Below are 15,041 nucleotides of genomic sequence, written 5' to 3' on the forward strand. Positions count from 1 at the left end.
TCAAGGGTGTTTAACTGCACCCGGAAAAGCTGAGTGTGTGCGGGGCCAACGCGAAGGCCGTCCATGAACACAGTCATCTTGATGTGTTCGTTGAGTGGGTTTCCCACTAGGGACGCCGTAAGCTCCCGTATCTCTTGCACGTACTCGTGCAGTTCACACCTCCCTTGTTTGCACGAGAGGAAGCGCGAACGTTGGCGGTGCTCGTAGTTCGCCAGGAGGAACGCGGCTCGGAGCTGTTCACACAGCTGAGCCTAGGATGTGAAACATCCAGGGGATGTTGCCTCCCCTGTGTACACCCAACGCTTAGCACGGCCGCTAAGGTTGGAGAGTGCAAAAGCAACACGAAGTTGCTCGGTCGAGATCAGAGCCGCGTCCATCGCGAGCTCTACTTCTCGGGCCCAGAAGTGAAGGCTCTCGCCTTCCTTCCCTTCATACGGCTTAACCTTCAGCCGTATTGGCGTCGGGTGAGACGGATTTGCTTCCGCCGCCGGAGCCTGCAGGTTCTTCCGCACATGCGCGATGAGCCCCTGCTCGTACGCGTCAAACGCATTGACGCGCTCGAGCTTCTCGGCCGGTGTTGACACCACCAGGCTCTGCAGGGCCCCATCCCGAAGATGCCTGCCATCTTGCGAACTGGCTCGAACTGAGAGTCGTTCATATGGGAGAAGTCGTTTCTATCCATGGCAACAAACTTCGGAGAGGTTCAGGTAGTCTACCCGCGGTGGCGTGGGTTGACTACGAGTGCTACCAAGTGTGATGGGGTCACGCAGCACCTTGCGCTAGAGGAAGTTAGCTTCCGAGAGTATACAAACTCTCAGTGAACGGCAGCTCACAGGTCCCCTTTTATCGGAAAGGGAGCAATGTGACCTATTTAAGGTAGAATGTAAACTGAGTATATTTATAGGTAGATAAAGCTTGGGTTTAATACAAACTATAAGTCACCTTTAGAAAAGCAATGTCATCAGCCAATGGTTGGCTTTAGACGACCTTGGTACCTTGTACCAAATATCCCGGAGTATGACGTGTCACACGTCATGTAACTAGGGGTACACTTAGGGATACGTACCCCGTTTCAATCTTGCATCTTATTTCCGTCCTCTTTTTAAAGACAAAATTGGTAGGGGCTTTCAATATACAAGAGGTTTGTATTGGTAGAGCTATGACGTCATCGTTGTTAAAAACTGAAATTATTCCACCCACCCACTTCTCCAAGTCACACCCACCCGGTCTTCCGCAAAAATGTGGGTATAGTAAAGCACTGCTGACTGGAATATCCGCCCAGAATTTTGATTGGTCGAAAGTGGTTACTTCAGATCAAAGTCTGAGCACAAAGTACATAAACGATTCCAAAGTGTCAAGAACAAGTAGATTCTTAGTTGAATGTACAGAAACGACCGAATCCGGGATACAGATCGGTTGAAGCTGTTTTCTTTTGTGGGAAAACCATGGTTCGTCACGGGTGTGTTATAAAGGTATGGCGGATTTCACCGTCGTTGTCTGAATAATATCAATAGAATAAGTAGTAGGATTAGTAGTGATGACTGATGCTCAATTGTAGCATGAAAGTTCTATACCAAAACACATGATACTGTTACCCTCTGCTCACGATCTTGAAAGTGGTTTAACGAGAGCTTCAAAGTCCGTGGTGTGCAGTGCAAATATCAGATTGGGCTGCCCTTACGAGCTCACGTAGGTGTGTCACTGCGTTATTAAAAAACGATTGGGCTGTCCGTACGACTCCACGTAGGCGTCGCTGCACAAAGGTACATTGCCAATTTACTAGCTTCGCCAGTTTAGCAGCCGCTTTATGTCAACCAGTATCGTTTCGAAACGTGATTTGATTTGTCAAAAACAATACCGGACGCTTTTGTAAGAAAACCTAGAATCCCGCAAAACAGCCCATTTCCGCCATTTTTTGACTGGCAGTCCGAATTCCCTGCGGGCGAGAGCAATGGGACAGCTTCGCGGGCTCTACACATATGCAGGATTGGACGGGGTCGTCCAAGCGGTTTTTTTAGCTGTGGCCACTACGAAGGCGACCAGTGATAAATGTGGCATACCGCATAGTACCCTCAAGAAGCACGTGACTACAGCACGCAAAGGTATCCCTCGCGAGCCAAAACGTCGTGGCTCGTAGCCTCGTTTGCCACAAGAAGCCAAACCAAGTCCCAGCGACTGGGTTCTTGGACGGCAACAGGTTGGGTATCCTGTTAGCCGCAGAGAACTTCTTAAGAAGGAACAGCAAGTGGCACACTTGGTGGGCTTCAAGTATCAGACGTGGTGCGACAGGTGCTTCTGATCCTGCCAGCATCACTACTAAAGACAAGTAAAAGGCTACGTAAGAGTACAGGTGGGCAAATTCTGATGCGTAAGCTTCTCGAAGGGGGGGAAGCATCCAACAAGCGCGGCAAGTAAAAATAAACGAGCTTCGACACGAGCGAGCAGAGAAACTGCGGTATTACCCGCGATCGAGACCCAGTACGCGATGACCGCGCTGCCTGCTGCTGAGCCTGCGATTGAGACGCACCCTATGCTACCTGTGATTGAGAAGCACCCGGTAATGAAGGCATGGATGTAAAGTTTGATACTGCAGCAATTGATAAACTCCCGTGGGTGCTCGATTTATCTTAGTATGACTTGAGACAGGACTCGCTAATCTTTAGTTCTTAGGGACATTTGGTCTGTCACTTGAAAAGTAGAGCAAAATAAAAGCCAATCTGAAACGGCTACTAAGCTGGCAACCCCGTCAAATTGATCGTCTTCGGACATAACTGCATCGATATAGCACAGCTGCATCGATATCTAAGCAGTTATAAAACTCACCTTGTGTTTATTCTTCGGAATACCACAAGTAGCACCTCAATCCGATCATTGCACTTGAAGTTATGTACATTTTTGTGCGAGCCCCTCTCTGAGGCTACTCAGAGGCAATTTACCGTATCACTTTTGGTTGCGTATCGGTCTCTCCGACGTCTCCCCAGACTACCGCATATGCCGGTGCAGAGATGTCTTAGCTTCATCTACAGCGCACTACCCCGTGCTCGATTAATAATGGACACTTAACTGTAATGTTATCGCTTTTGCAAAGATCTGGTCATTGTCGCGCGAAGAAAAATACTAGCTTTAATGTTGCATGTGCAGCTTGGATTAATAGTTTCTGGCAGGTTACAATACAGTATCATCGTATACAAGTTTAGCAAGGTAATTTGTCCTCATCTCTGGTTGGATGGGTCAACCTACGTGCATACTTTTATTTGTGTAAACGAAGCTTTTTATAAGACTGGTTTAGCAGAGCACTTAGCCCCTTGAGCCCGAAAGGTTTTTTGGCCCCTTCACCTCTAAGCCGTAGCTGATTTAACGTGTATATGGGGTGAGGGCTCCCATACAAAAGTCTATCGATTTTTCTATCGTGTTTAGTGGATTGGCGCATGCTAAACCTATTCCCGGAGGAGGTATCACTCGATATTGTATATGTACATTATTGAATCGACCAACACTACACGTTTGTAATGCAACCAAGTAGGTCGTTCAATAAAGTCGAACCTGGTGTGTGGTAGCGTCATGGCGTCGAAGTGAAAAGTCGAGAGAGGGAGTGCTTAATACTAACACTAACAACAGCTGCTGCAATAAGGTTCTATTGCGTGACATTCTGCTAGTGAATCTAAATCAAAATAGACGGACGCTTTCAGTTACTCAAGCCGTCATCACAGGGTTAACAGCAAACGGGGTCGCTTCACACGGCCGATCTCGGACTCATTACGTTATTCCTCGCTGACCTCTGCTTCCTCTTCACATAACCATCCTCGCTCGAGTGTTTCTTTGCGGGTGCACGTGCGCGAATCGTTCACTTTTGCGCCCCACTTGCTGCAGGCGCTAACGTCCCATTTCGCCAGGCAATGTGTCAAATGTCAAAGCAGCTCCTCACCTGTCCATTCACTATTTGTTGCACTTTCTCACAGAGAAAAACGCGCCAGGCCAGAGGCTTCTTTGACGCGTTTGAAGATTGCATTTACTTCGGTACACGAATGTCACCACCGCGAGCTCTTTGAGCATCGAACAAACTTTGCACGCGCGAGCTCGTCGCTTTTTCCCCGAATTGCTGTTGCCAGAGTACCACTCGTCATTTAGCTGCGGTAGATGCGCGACTTGCTGTCGGAAAGTATCCCCCGCACTTCTAGAAGGTGTCGTTTGAAATCATTCGCTGATGCGTAGACTATCCCAGCCCTCCTCAAGCAGCTGACATAACTCCAAGTGTAACTTTTCAGAAACGTAACGTGGTTCAGCTTAGGAAGGTTGGCAGCAGCACGAGCAGCGTTGTGCACAATATATGCGTTGATTATTGCAAGATCAAGGAGACCAAGAAAGCGAGACTTGTAGTACTTCATGTATATAATGCATAGCTGCAGGGAGTATCTGTAAGATGTGCATACACGATTAGATGCTAACGTATGATGTATACACACGATACAAACTGTTCACTTTTGTAACCTTAGTTAATCATGTACGACGTCCCCTCCCCCCATGAACGTCTGATAGTCTTTGACCGCCCGAGGACACACTACGTTTTGCTGTTCTCCAGTCAACTTGCCGCGACGCACAATGCGGTCTATTTTCATGCTGCCACCCGTGCCCAACATATGCACCACCCGCGTATCCCACCACCGCAAACACCTCATGTTCGGAGCGTCAAGCGCATCTGCTGTGATGAACGCCCCTCGTTCAATGTTAGCAGGTCAAGTTTTGGGGATATTAGGAGGCCTCTTCCCACCCCTTTCCTTCTTCGGAAATAGCTCTGCACTCAATCCTAGTCAGTAGGAGCGCACGGTACCAATAAAGTAGAATCCCATCATCAATAGCTCCATAGACAGCGCCACAGACGATAATAATTGTCCACGGCAACGAGTCGCACTGTTCCAACTAAAGGAGCTTCCGGCTCGAACACTTTGCGGAAGTTGTGACCCACGGCAGCTGGCCCGGTCATCTCGTTGGTTGAGCTTGTGACTCCTGCTCGCTCCATCTTACCACAGTAGACCTCGAAACTATTGCATACAGCATTGCGCTCATGTCAGATCGTTCCATACGCGAAAAGATAGCTTAGCAGCCAAAACAAAAGTGGGCGTGTTCAAAGGCACGCCCACTAGCTACCAGATGCAGAATGCCGACTTAGCGCAGCAGAGTATGAATTGTTTAAATCCCCATTTGTGGGGCTTGTCCTTCAATAAGACACGCATTTGGTTGAAAGTAGATCTCAACGGTAGCATTGCTTCATCGAAGGCCATGATGCCAGGGGCCATGTAGCCAGCAGCAAAAGGGATTACAGTGCTGTTATTACCGGCCGTGACTTCCAAGCACGATCCGTGGGGGCACGCTCGTCGCTTTTACTGCTAAGGTGAAGGTTACTCGACACATGCATGAAGCGATCGCGAGCCATGAAGTGACCAAAGCAACCGCGGGGAAATTCCCTTTCATCGGTCGTTTTTCAGTGGTTTGCCAGCTTTGCCTTGTTTGGGATTATTGATCGAGCGATCAAGAGGCCGATAAATACACACGGATCTCTACCGGTGATGGACGGCGCTTTCAGCACGTCTTCTCAGATCCATTCTTGCGAGCTGCCCTTGAACTCGGGATGTTTCCGCTCTCGCACCACGTGCTTTGCATGCTGTCCCTTCACGCGTTCGCCAAGCTTCTCTTCAGGTATTTATTTGACTCAACCGCAATTGATTCCTAAAGCTCGGGCTGTGCAAAACAAATGCTCCAGAATATGTTGAGGCAGCTCGTAAAACCTTAGCGGTTGGCTCCAGACTGACCGCTGTACAGATTCGGATAGTTCGCTTGCATCAAACCTACCGGTCGTGTTTAGTATGGCTCTATCAGGTGGTGGTACGGTGCGTGCGTCACTTGATTCGACCAGCCTGTTGCCGAAATTGTTTTCAAATAACCGTTTGACACTGTTCTGGCCGAGATGGTTGCCAAACCACCAACGGCCGATATGAAGTCATCATTAAACCTCCGCTCACGAGGGACAGAAAGATTCACGCCCACAGCGTCCAGGTCATCCTCAGACGTCTTGTCGTCTTCTCTGCCATCGATTTCGGCATCCGACTCAAGAGCTGCAAATTCAAGGGGGCTGCGCCAACTTGGTTTCCATTGATACACAAAAGACACATTAGTGGCAAGCATTATCGTGTATGTACATGATACAGCATTTCAGCACCTTCAACACGTGGTGCATCAGTCTCATTGACACGACTGCTCACCTGAATCTCAGAGTCATCACGTCGATCGTCGCTGGCTTCTCACAAGACGCAGTCATTTCCAGCTTCATCAAAGGCGGTGTCGAGATTGCGCCGTCCTACAAAATATACACGCTTAGAAGAACTGATAGCATGCACATAAACGTCAGGTATACTCACCAGTGATAGCTTCCTCGCTGTCAGAAGCTGTTTTTCAAGCGTCATGGAGTACATAGACACTGCCCAAGCTGCATCGCCATTTGGAACGGGCAACATTGCTGGAGTATCCTGTAGTGCTTTGGCGATCTGCGCTGGAGGGATACAAGCTATTCGAAAAAGAAAGACACGATTATTGTTAAGCGTAACGTGTATATACAAGGTGCCTCGCATATCTTCAGCTGGAGCTGGATTTCGTGTCGAATAGCTTTCTTTGTTGGCTTCCATAGCAGCTTAAAGTTCCGCTACGACATCAAAACGTGCCAATACGAAGTAAATAAGTAGGAGAGCAAAATTTAGTCCTACCTCGATCGATCTCGTCTACATAGAGCATCAGATCGTTTTCGTCAATGAAATAGTCGACACCGCGCTTGTCCTTCTTGGTCTTCCCTGGTTTCAGACACGCGAAGTCGACCGAGAGACCGGTTGGTCTCTTCGAGGTCCATCCTGCTTTCTTCATCTCGCACCAGCGAGCGCGGAATGCCATGTGCCATGTGTGCGCGATTCTTGTTCGGCAAATGAAACGGTTTGAGCAGCGTCAGGCATTCGCCTGTCATTATTTATATGAGATGTGATACGCGAGTCTATCCCCTCTAATTTCTAATACGGACGCCCTTTCTAGGCGACTCATCTATGCACTTCCAACGGGAAGCTTGGCAACATCACCTATCCCGCGCTGACTTGAATTTTGTAGGAGCTGTTACACAACACAATATAAAATTTCTTAACGTGTAAGGTCCGGCCGGGTGCTTCGAATCAAGGGGTTAAAGGATACAAAACTGTTATGACAGGGTATACGAAATCGCTGGATTATCACGTCCATTGGTTATCGCCGAATGGGCTCTGGATAAAGGCACGTGTTGGAGTGACCATCTGGATATTATGAAACGATACAGTTTTGACCACCTGCAACCACCCGATGACCATTTGTGCCAATCTGAGCCCATCCAGTGCCCACCAGCGACCATCTCATGGAAAGCCAGCTTTTGCAATCATGTGATGATGGACCACGGGTATAAGTATAACCGAAAGTGAATTGGTCGAGTAGTTCGACGTCACAATACAGAAGTGTCGCCAGTCTGTGGAGCGCTGACGGACGCGAGTTCTCGAGGCGTCAAGGGCTTCAGCTGTGCTGTACGCTGAAAATTTACGCTGCATTTCTCCCGTTGCTGCTGCCACTGCTACCGCTTCTACTCAATCGAGCTGGCGCTTGTGACTTTGGTTGCGCTGTATCTTTCATGTTGACACTCAGACGACAAGCACGCTTCAGCGCCATCGAAAGAAACTTCGTCAGGGCACAACCGTTCACGTGGATGGAATGTATTACATGCACATCTTAAGGTACCTATACCAAAGACACCGCAGCTTCTGGCTGTTCACAACGCCTGGTGAGGTCACACCAGAAAACATCTCGGAGGCCAGAAGCACGTAAATGCCACAGTTATTGCTGTCTGCCTGGATGCCGAAATCCGCGTCATAGAATCCAACGTGATAGCGTCCGGCTCGGTCTGGGAGGAGCGCTTTCCGTTGTTCCGCTTTCGCTCGTACTCCCACCTTGTACGTAGACTGCATAGGTTCGTAGCACTTCACTTCTCCCGTCGCAAGGTTAATCATAATGGCGCACCAATGACTGGAGTTGCAGCTGATTGGGATGAGTACACGCTCGGTGGAGGCGCCGAAAAACGAGCCTATTAGTGTGTTCACGTCCATGTGTCATGTATTCATCGACACCGTGATCGCATGCGGGCTCACGACGATGACGTCTAGACTTGGACCGGACAGCTTGTTGAGCACGGTGCTCATTGTCACATCGCTTAGTCGGTCCTTTGCTGCCAGATCAAGGACCTCCATCTGCAGTGCCTAGCAACATAGTTAGCTACCATCGCAGCCCAAATTAAAGATTGCGATGACTCACTTCACTCGAAAGCAGCCGGAGATCCCGAATCTTCATATGCATGGCTGCATCGCAGTCGATCGCAAAGTATAAGACGGAAGCCCATACGTGACCATCTCGATGGCCTGGTGACCACATGAACCATCTCAGATGGTCTCAGATGAACCATTATATTCCACACAATCTCATAGGGTTCGAAGAGAGACGTACCTATGCACGACACTTCATCGCGCGCGACTCTTGTCTCGGACGTTTCCCCCTTGCTGCGTGACTTAATTGTTCCAGCATGCGTGCAGATCAGCGTCTTGTTGTACTGCTTCCATTCTACAAGAATCAGCGCCGCGGTCGACTTCGTCTGCGTAATCTTTCGGTTGCGGTCCTCAACTTTGTTAAGGGTGCGGATGCGAAAGGTTTGGGGTGCACAGCACCAAGAGTAAGCTCACCACCGATCATATCTCGAGCTGCATTGACAGTACCTGAAAGGAGCGCGACGAATACTCCTCCATATACGCATGAAAGGCCTCCCACGAGTCGAACTGATTTTGTTCGAGAGGAGATGCCACTGTACTATCCGATGGCAGAGTATGGCTGTCCGACTGTGCGCCAGCAGCCTCCGAGCTTGTACGTGATCCCGCGGTCTCGAAATGACTCGACGTGTCTGACTTGCTTCCACGCGAAGCCTGGGAGGCAACGCACCAGCTCTCGCTGCCGTTATCAGAGTGCTCGCTCCCACTACCTTCACTTGCTCCAGCAGGCTGTCGCCGCTTTCGGGTTTCACGGCCGCGAAGCTCCATGATCGCCCCGAGCGAAACCACTTCTCTGCTAACCGTGTACCAGATCGAGGAATGAGTGGTATGTAGGATATGTTGTATACATTATACCTCGTACGGCTGAGCACGTGCTCAATGTCCGGTGAGGACGGAGGGGTTAGGTCTGTGCAGCGAGCCCTAGATGGTCTACTCTCCTGAATAAAATGCTGAGAACAAAATCAATGCTTGCTGTGGCAAAACCCTTTACTTAGGTAGCTGTTTTTCACAGTTGACGCACTCACATGTAAGTTCAGTTGCTCAAAAATATCGTTAGCGTCTCTTTAACAACACCACCGCCGTCGCTACAGTGAGACCCCCAAGCAGTACTGCCAGGAACGGCGAGTAGCTCGAGAACTGTTGTGGCAGACCTAGCCAATGTGCAAAAATGCCGTTAAAATCGTTCGAGAGCTCCGAGCTTCGCCGTTTCTTGGCCGTCTGCATGTTGTCAATATCTCGCTGGATCATCTTGGCTGCAATCGGGTGGTAGAGCGCCTTGCAGTCCTCGAAAATAGCGGCGCCCTGGACAACGCCTAGCGCCACACACAGGTCTCTGAAGAGCGGTCGGACAAACTTCATCCGTCCCTGCTCCTTGAGGAACTCAACAGTCCGGTCAAGGACTCGAAGGTCACAGGAGCGCAGAGACAGCGTGAACCAACGGAAACGCAGCTCCGAGTTATGTGTTGTGCTCAGATGACGGTGGGCGAACGCGTCAATAGCGTCCAGATGCGCAGCAGAGAGCTTGGTTTGACTTCCAGTCTGTAGCAGTAGCAACGTATCCAGAAGCAGAATCCACAGCGAGGCTGGCCATTTACGCAGCGCACTCGGCGTCATGGTCTTCGCCCACTTGTCGTTATCTGATGTAGCCATCATCTTGTCTCCAAGCGCTCGAACCTGACTGATCACTGACGTGTCGAACTTGTTCTCAATCAATGGCGAGCCCGTTGAGAAGAACCAGCCATCCCAGTCAATCTGACGGAGCCCGTCCGGGAAGGCGGCAAAGTGATTCTCAAAGAAGACACGGAAATCTCGAGACGTGAGAGTCTGGAACTTGAATTTCTGGATATAAGCTTGGGCGAACAAGTCGAACTCCTCAGCCCCCACAACTGTCGACAGATAGTGCAGAAAGTTGAATTCCTTTTCATACGGCACACGAGAGAACACGTCGTCTGGGTCCACGCCTTCCGTATCAGGGACGAGGGCGGTGTAAGGATGGGAAGCTCCGAACGACTGAATGGCTTCAACAAGGCCGCGCATGCCCAGAGCAGCCTTGAGATCGTATGTTTTAGGGTCATTGTGGATTTTGGCTACAATTTTGCGTTCAAGCCACACTGTCCAGCCTTCGTTGAGCCAGAAATCGCTCCACGTCGCGTTCGTCACCAGGTTCCCAGTCCACGAGTGGGCAATTTCATGTGCCACCACATCAGCGTACGAGCGATCGCCAGCAAGTAGCGTGGGGGTCACAAAGGTTAAACACGGGTTCTCCATCCCTCCATAAGGGAACGACGGGGGCAGACACACGAGGTCGTATCTCTTCCACACGTATTCCTGTCCTGTAATCTCCTCAGCTGCCTTTAAGAACGCCTCCGTCTGTGCGAACTCATGCGCTGCTCGAGTGACAACTCGCGGTTCAGCCCACACTTTCTTTCTCGGGCTTAACTCGACACTTTCCATGTGGCCAGCTGCAATTGCCAGCAAATATGAGGGAATGGGTACATTTTGTCGGAAACTCCACTTTTTGGTCGGTTGGTGATCATCATTCTTGATGTGGCCATGCGCAATTGCACTCATTAGTACTGTACACCAGTGAGGCACTGTAACAGTTGTAGAATATGTGAACTTGGCTGCCGGTGTGTCGGGACACGGCACTACACTGCGCGCGTGGTTAGCTTGGCACTGAGTGAACAGGAACGGGTGCTCTTTGCCTGCTGTCAAGAGCGGGGAGAGCCACTGCAGACCGCTGGACTACGCTGACGTGGTGTATGATACGCGGACGGTCGTGGACAAGCTGGCAATGGGTACACTTAGTGCACGGCCAAACACAGAGTGTTGGTCACTTAGAGTGAAGTTGTCGACCTTCACTCCGTCCACTGAAACACTGGCAATACTCAGAAATTGCGTGTCTAGAATCAGAGACCGGCGACTTGGCTGTGCCCGTGTAGGCGAACGTGTACTCGGCGAATCCCTCGAGCTGCTGACGCTCAAAGTCGATGGCTAGCGTCCATTGAAGGTGGCGGTACAGTACTTCGTCCAGGTTGGCGAACGACTGCGAGCGCAGCGAGGGGGAGGCCACAAGAGTAGCCATAATGACAGCCAAGGTGAAACAGGATTTGTGACTTTGATTGGCTCATCAAATGTCGCCTACACCAGATATCAGAATCAAAGTTGTGTAGCAAACACAAGGTGTAGCCATATGTCCCGAAAAGACGCACAAGTCGCAACAACTTCAATCGAACGATGATACCGCCGCAAAGCTCGCTAGTGAAGTACAACAACCCGATCCTTGTAAGCTCCAGCAAGGACAAAGCGCTCCTAAAGGGGAGAAAGCCTGGCACTACCAAGAACGGTAACCAGCCCCCGAATGGAGACTCGAATGGATCAGGGGCCCCGCCAGCTCCTAAGCCGACGGTTTTCACGGGTAGCAATACCCACAGTGGCACTCCGACCGAAGATATTCTGAATTCGATCCTGCCACCGAAAGAATGGACGGAAGACGGTCAGCTGTGGGTGCAATATGTGTCTAGTACGCCAGCAACGAGACTGGACGTGGTGAATCTACAAGAGCAGTTAGATTTAAGATTACAGCAGCGGCAGGCGAGGGAGACGGGCATTTGTCCCGTTCGTGAAGAGCTCTATGCGCAATGCTTTGGTGTGATGCATTGCAATTTGTTTGCTAGGCTTTTTAGCAGTTTTTAATAGCTCTTCATGTTACAATGTAGATGAGCTGATCCGACAGATTACAATCAACTGCTCCGAGCGTGGACTTTTGCTCTTTCGAGTGCGTGATGAGGCACGGATGACAATTGCAGCCTATCAGACACTGTACGAGTCCAGTATCGCGTTTGGGATGCGTAAAGCTCTCATGGCGGAGCAGAAGAAGATGGAGGCGGAGCAGCAGATCCGCACTCTTGAGGGAGAGCTGCGTGACTTAACGTCGCAGATCGAAGAGCTGAGTACGAGATGCGAGGCTGTGGCACGACGTGAAGAGGAGAAGAAGTTGCAGGATGAGAAGAAACATCAAGAAGAGGTGGAGCTGCTGCGTAAGAATAATGACCAATTGAAGGCAAGTCTTGAGAGCATGCTGGCAGCTCCCAAGTAGAAACGAGAGGTTTAGTTCTTCTTAATGCATTTAAGGTTTGTATTCGTTCTCTTTGTCTCAAAACTTCTCTATAATGGGCACTAGTTGGGCAATCTCTCCGACACTGGAACCTCAATAGGTAGGAGGCCATCTGGACGACACGAGCCGTGTAAGAGGGCGAGCATGTGTTGCTCAGCGCCGTCCGCCAGTGCTCCAAGGTGATAACCGCCCTCAAGAACTGACACAATTCTCCCCTCGCAACATTCCCAGGCCAAGGAGCACAGCTGCTGCGTGATCCAGTAAAAGTCGGCAGCTTCCAGTCGGAAATCCGCCAGTGGATCCCGTGACGAGCCATCGAAGCCCATGGATATGATCAGCAATTGCGGACAGAAGTTTAGTACTCGTGGAAGCACCGTTGCTGTGAATTGTTCGCGATATTTCTGAGCAGAGCAACGTGCTCGTAAGGGCACATTAAGGAGGTTCCCATGCGTGCCTTTGTCACAGGCAAACCCCGAGCTTGGGAAGCATGGAGCCGCCTGATGCATTGACACATAGAGTAGTCTTGGCTCTCTGTCCACAATATCTTGGGTTCCGTTGCCGTGGTGCACGTCGACGTCCACAATTGCCACACGAGTCAGACCATGTTTCTCAAGTGCGTGCAGCGCCGCCACTGCGACGTTGTTAAACACACAAAAACCCATGGCTCGACATCGTTCCGCATGGTGTCCAGGCGGACGTACAGCACAGAAGGCGTTGCGTATCTCATTATTCTGGTCCAAGACTTTATCCACAGCTAGACAAGCTCCACCAGCTGCAGCTGTCGCCGCTGCTAATGTATGTCTCATGAGAGTCATATCGTCCCCCAGTTCCATAAACTCATACTGTCGATAATATTCTTTCTTTCCCTGAACTGTTGGGATTCTACTCGCTCTCGGACTAGCCACATAGTCCTCTGCAATTCCATTGAACCGCCTCAACATGTCCAGCGCATTCATGCTGCGCACCACTTTATTGCTCATTCCGGCCACCATATCCATGTACACTTCTCCGTGAGCGCGTTGAAGCTGTTCATCTGTCGCTGAAGGAAGCGTCGTCTGCGTCGGTAGTCGTGGGAATCTCTCTCTAATACGCTTTAGCACAACTTGCACGCGTTCAGGTCGCTCTACGCGACCAGGAACGCGATGCAATAGACAAACGTCGCTGGAGAGCAGCAGGCTGCGCGAGCCGTGGATTGTTGCAGTGATAATGGAGTGCCAGACGCGACAGACGAGCAGCAGCGACAAACATTCGCGAGACGTCAGGAGACCAGAGAGCAGCAGCGCGCGCAGCATCACAAAGTGCTGGAGGAGATGATGGGCATCACTATTTCTAGCTGCGTGTTTGCTTTGATTGGCTGATAATGAAAAAAGTAAAAGTTTAGCAGAAAAGCAAGTATTAATAACTCGCAAAGCTACAAGCGGATATTTTACAAAGAGATGGGGCCGTACATCCGCGTGAAGAGAAGGAACCAGACCGTGTTCCTGGACGTGCAGCTGGCTGACTCGTTCCTCAGTGTGAAGGAGAAGCTGGGCTCGCTTTTTCACCTTCCGCCCACGAGTATCCAGCTGTGGCAAGGACTCAACCAGGTCGGTAAAGCTGAAGTATCCGGTGTTTTTCTCCGGATTTTTATTTAAATATTGCATTGCCTATTGCCGTATCACTCAGAAAGAGAGCAAGGAGTTTGCAGACGCTGCGACGCTGGCGGACCACGAGCTGCAGAATGACGCGGTGATCTACATGTGCTGGAAAAAAGAGAGTATGGGAAGCTCTATCAGCTTTTTTTTTTATTGTTCATGGCGATTTAACAAACATTATTTACTTAAATAATTTGGCAGATTCCGACCTGTGGGAAGACTTGAGTGTGACGAAGGTTGAAGCTGTCGATGCTGGAGATGCCTCGCCTGGTGGAGCTGCAGGAAGTGAAGCCAAGGCTGAGTGAAGGGAAGATTATTAAGTTCGGAGAATTCGCTTCATCAGCAGCAAAAAAAATTACAGGAGGAGCTCGCAGGCATTAACAGAATACCCGGACAGGAAGTAACTAATAGTGTTTATGAGTCGACTGAGTAGTGGATTTGGTTGAGATGTCGGGACGCTTTTGAGTGCTATTTGAGTTTGGTAACAGAAACAAGCTCCGTACATACTACGTAGTATTTGTACTACAGTAGTTCAATTTATTGAGATGGATTGTTGCGATAATGATGAAGTACACCAGCACGATTCACTTAGAGACACACAACACGAAAAAAGTCTAATTCTATTCCTTTCTATTCGATATACTACCTCCGCTCGGAAAAAGATAACCATTTGATTTTTTTTGCGCAGCGCTCCGCCTCGTTCATTTGAGCGTTTATTAATTTGTGAGAGGCTGGCTAGCTAGCTTTATGGCGAGAGCTGACAGTGAGAAACTAAGCAAGGCACAGGCGTTCATGCTCCGCCGTGCAACTACAGATACAAAAACGGATCTAAGACGGCAACTACATCGCCACATTCTGAAGGGGCGCTCAGTGGGGCTTCTGGAGCTTTAGCGGTAGGCGGTGGGGGGCCGCTGCAAGAAG

General features: G+C 49.9%; 4 protein-coding genes across 4 annotated transcripts; 2 read left to right on the plus strand and 2 right to left on the minus strand.

Annotated features, from left to right (window-relative positions):
- Positions 1-9,422: 9,422 nt before the first annotated feature.
- Positions 9,423-11,454, minus strand: PITG_15413 (leukotriene A-4 hydrolase, putative; the record flags this gene model as incomplete). Its single annotated transcript, XM_002898323.1, has 4 exons — positions 9,423-10,680; positions 10,750-11,109; positions 11,191-11,205; positions 11,294-11,454. 4 exons carry the CDS (start codon positions 11,452-11,454, stop codon positions 9,423-9,425), a joined length of 1,794 nt encoding a protein of 597 aa, XP_002898369.1.
- Positions 11,455-11,606: 152 nt separating this feature from the next.
- On the plus strand, positions 11,607-12,468 carry PITG_15414 (sporangia induced 28 kDa inner dynein arm light chain; the record flags this gene model as incomplete). The annotated part of the gene is made up of 2 exons (XM_002898324.1): positions 11,607-12,018; positions 12,089-12,468. 2 exons carry the CDS (start codon positions 11,607-11,609, stop codon positions 12,466-12,468), a joined length of 792 nt encoding a protein of 263 aa, XP_002898370.1.
- Positions 12,469-12,548: 80 nt separating this feature from the next.
- Positions 12,549-13,778, minus strand: PITG_15415 (histone deacetylase, putative; the record flags this gene model as incomplete). Its single annotated transcript, XM_002898325.1, has 2 exons — positions 12,549-13,397; positions 13,455-13,778. 2 exons carry the CDS (start codon positions 13,776-13,778, stop codon positions 12,549-12,551), a joined length of 1,173 nt encoding a protein of 390 aa, XP_002898371.1.
- A 144-nt stretch (positions 13,779-13,922) lies between these two features.
- Positions 13,923-14,549, plus strand: PITG_15416 (uncharacterized protein; the record flags this gene model as incomplete). The annotated part of the gene is made up of 2 exons (XM_002898326.1): positions 13,923-14,076; positions 14,322-14,549. The coding sequence occupies 2 exons, from the start codon at positions 13,923-13,925 to the stop codon at positions 14,423-14,425; spliced, it is 258 nt and encodes an 85-aa protein (XP_002898372.1).
- Between the last annotated feature and the right edge of the window lie 492 nt (positions 14,550-15,041).

The sequence above is a fragment of the Phytophthora infestans genome, genomic scaffold (genome assembly GCF_000142945.1).
Source record: "Phytophthora infestans T30-4 supercont1.37 genomic scaffold, whole genome shotgun sequence".
Taxonomy (NCBI): Eukaryota; Oomycota; class Peronosporomycetes; order Peronosporales; family Peronosporaceae; genus Phytophthora; species Phytophthora infestans.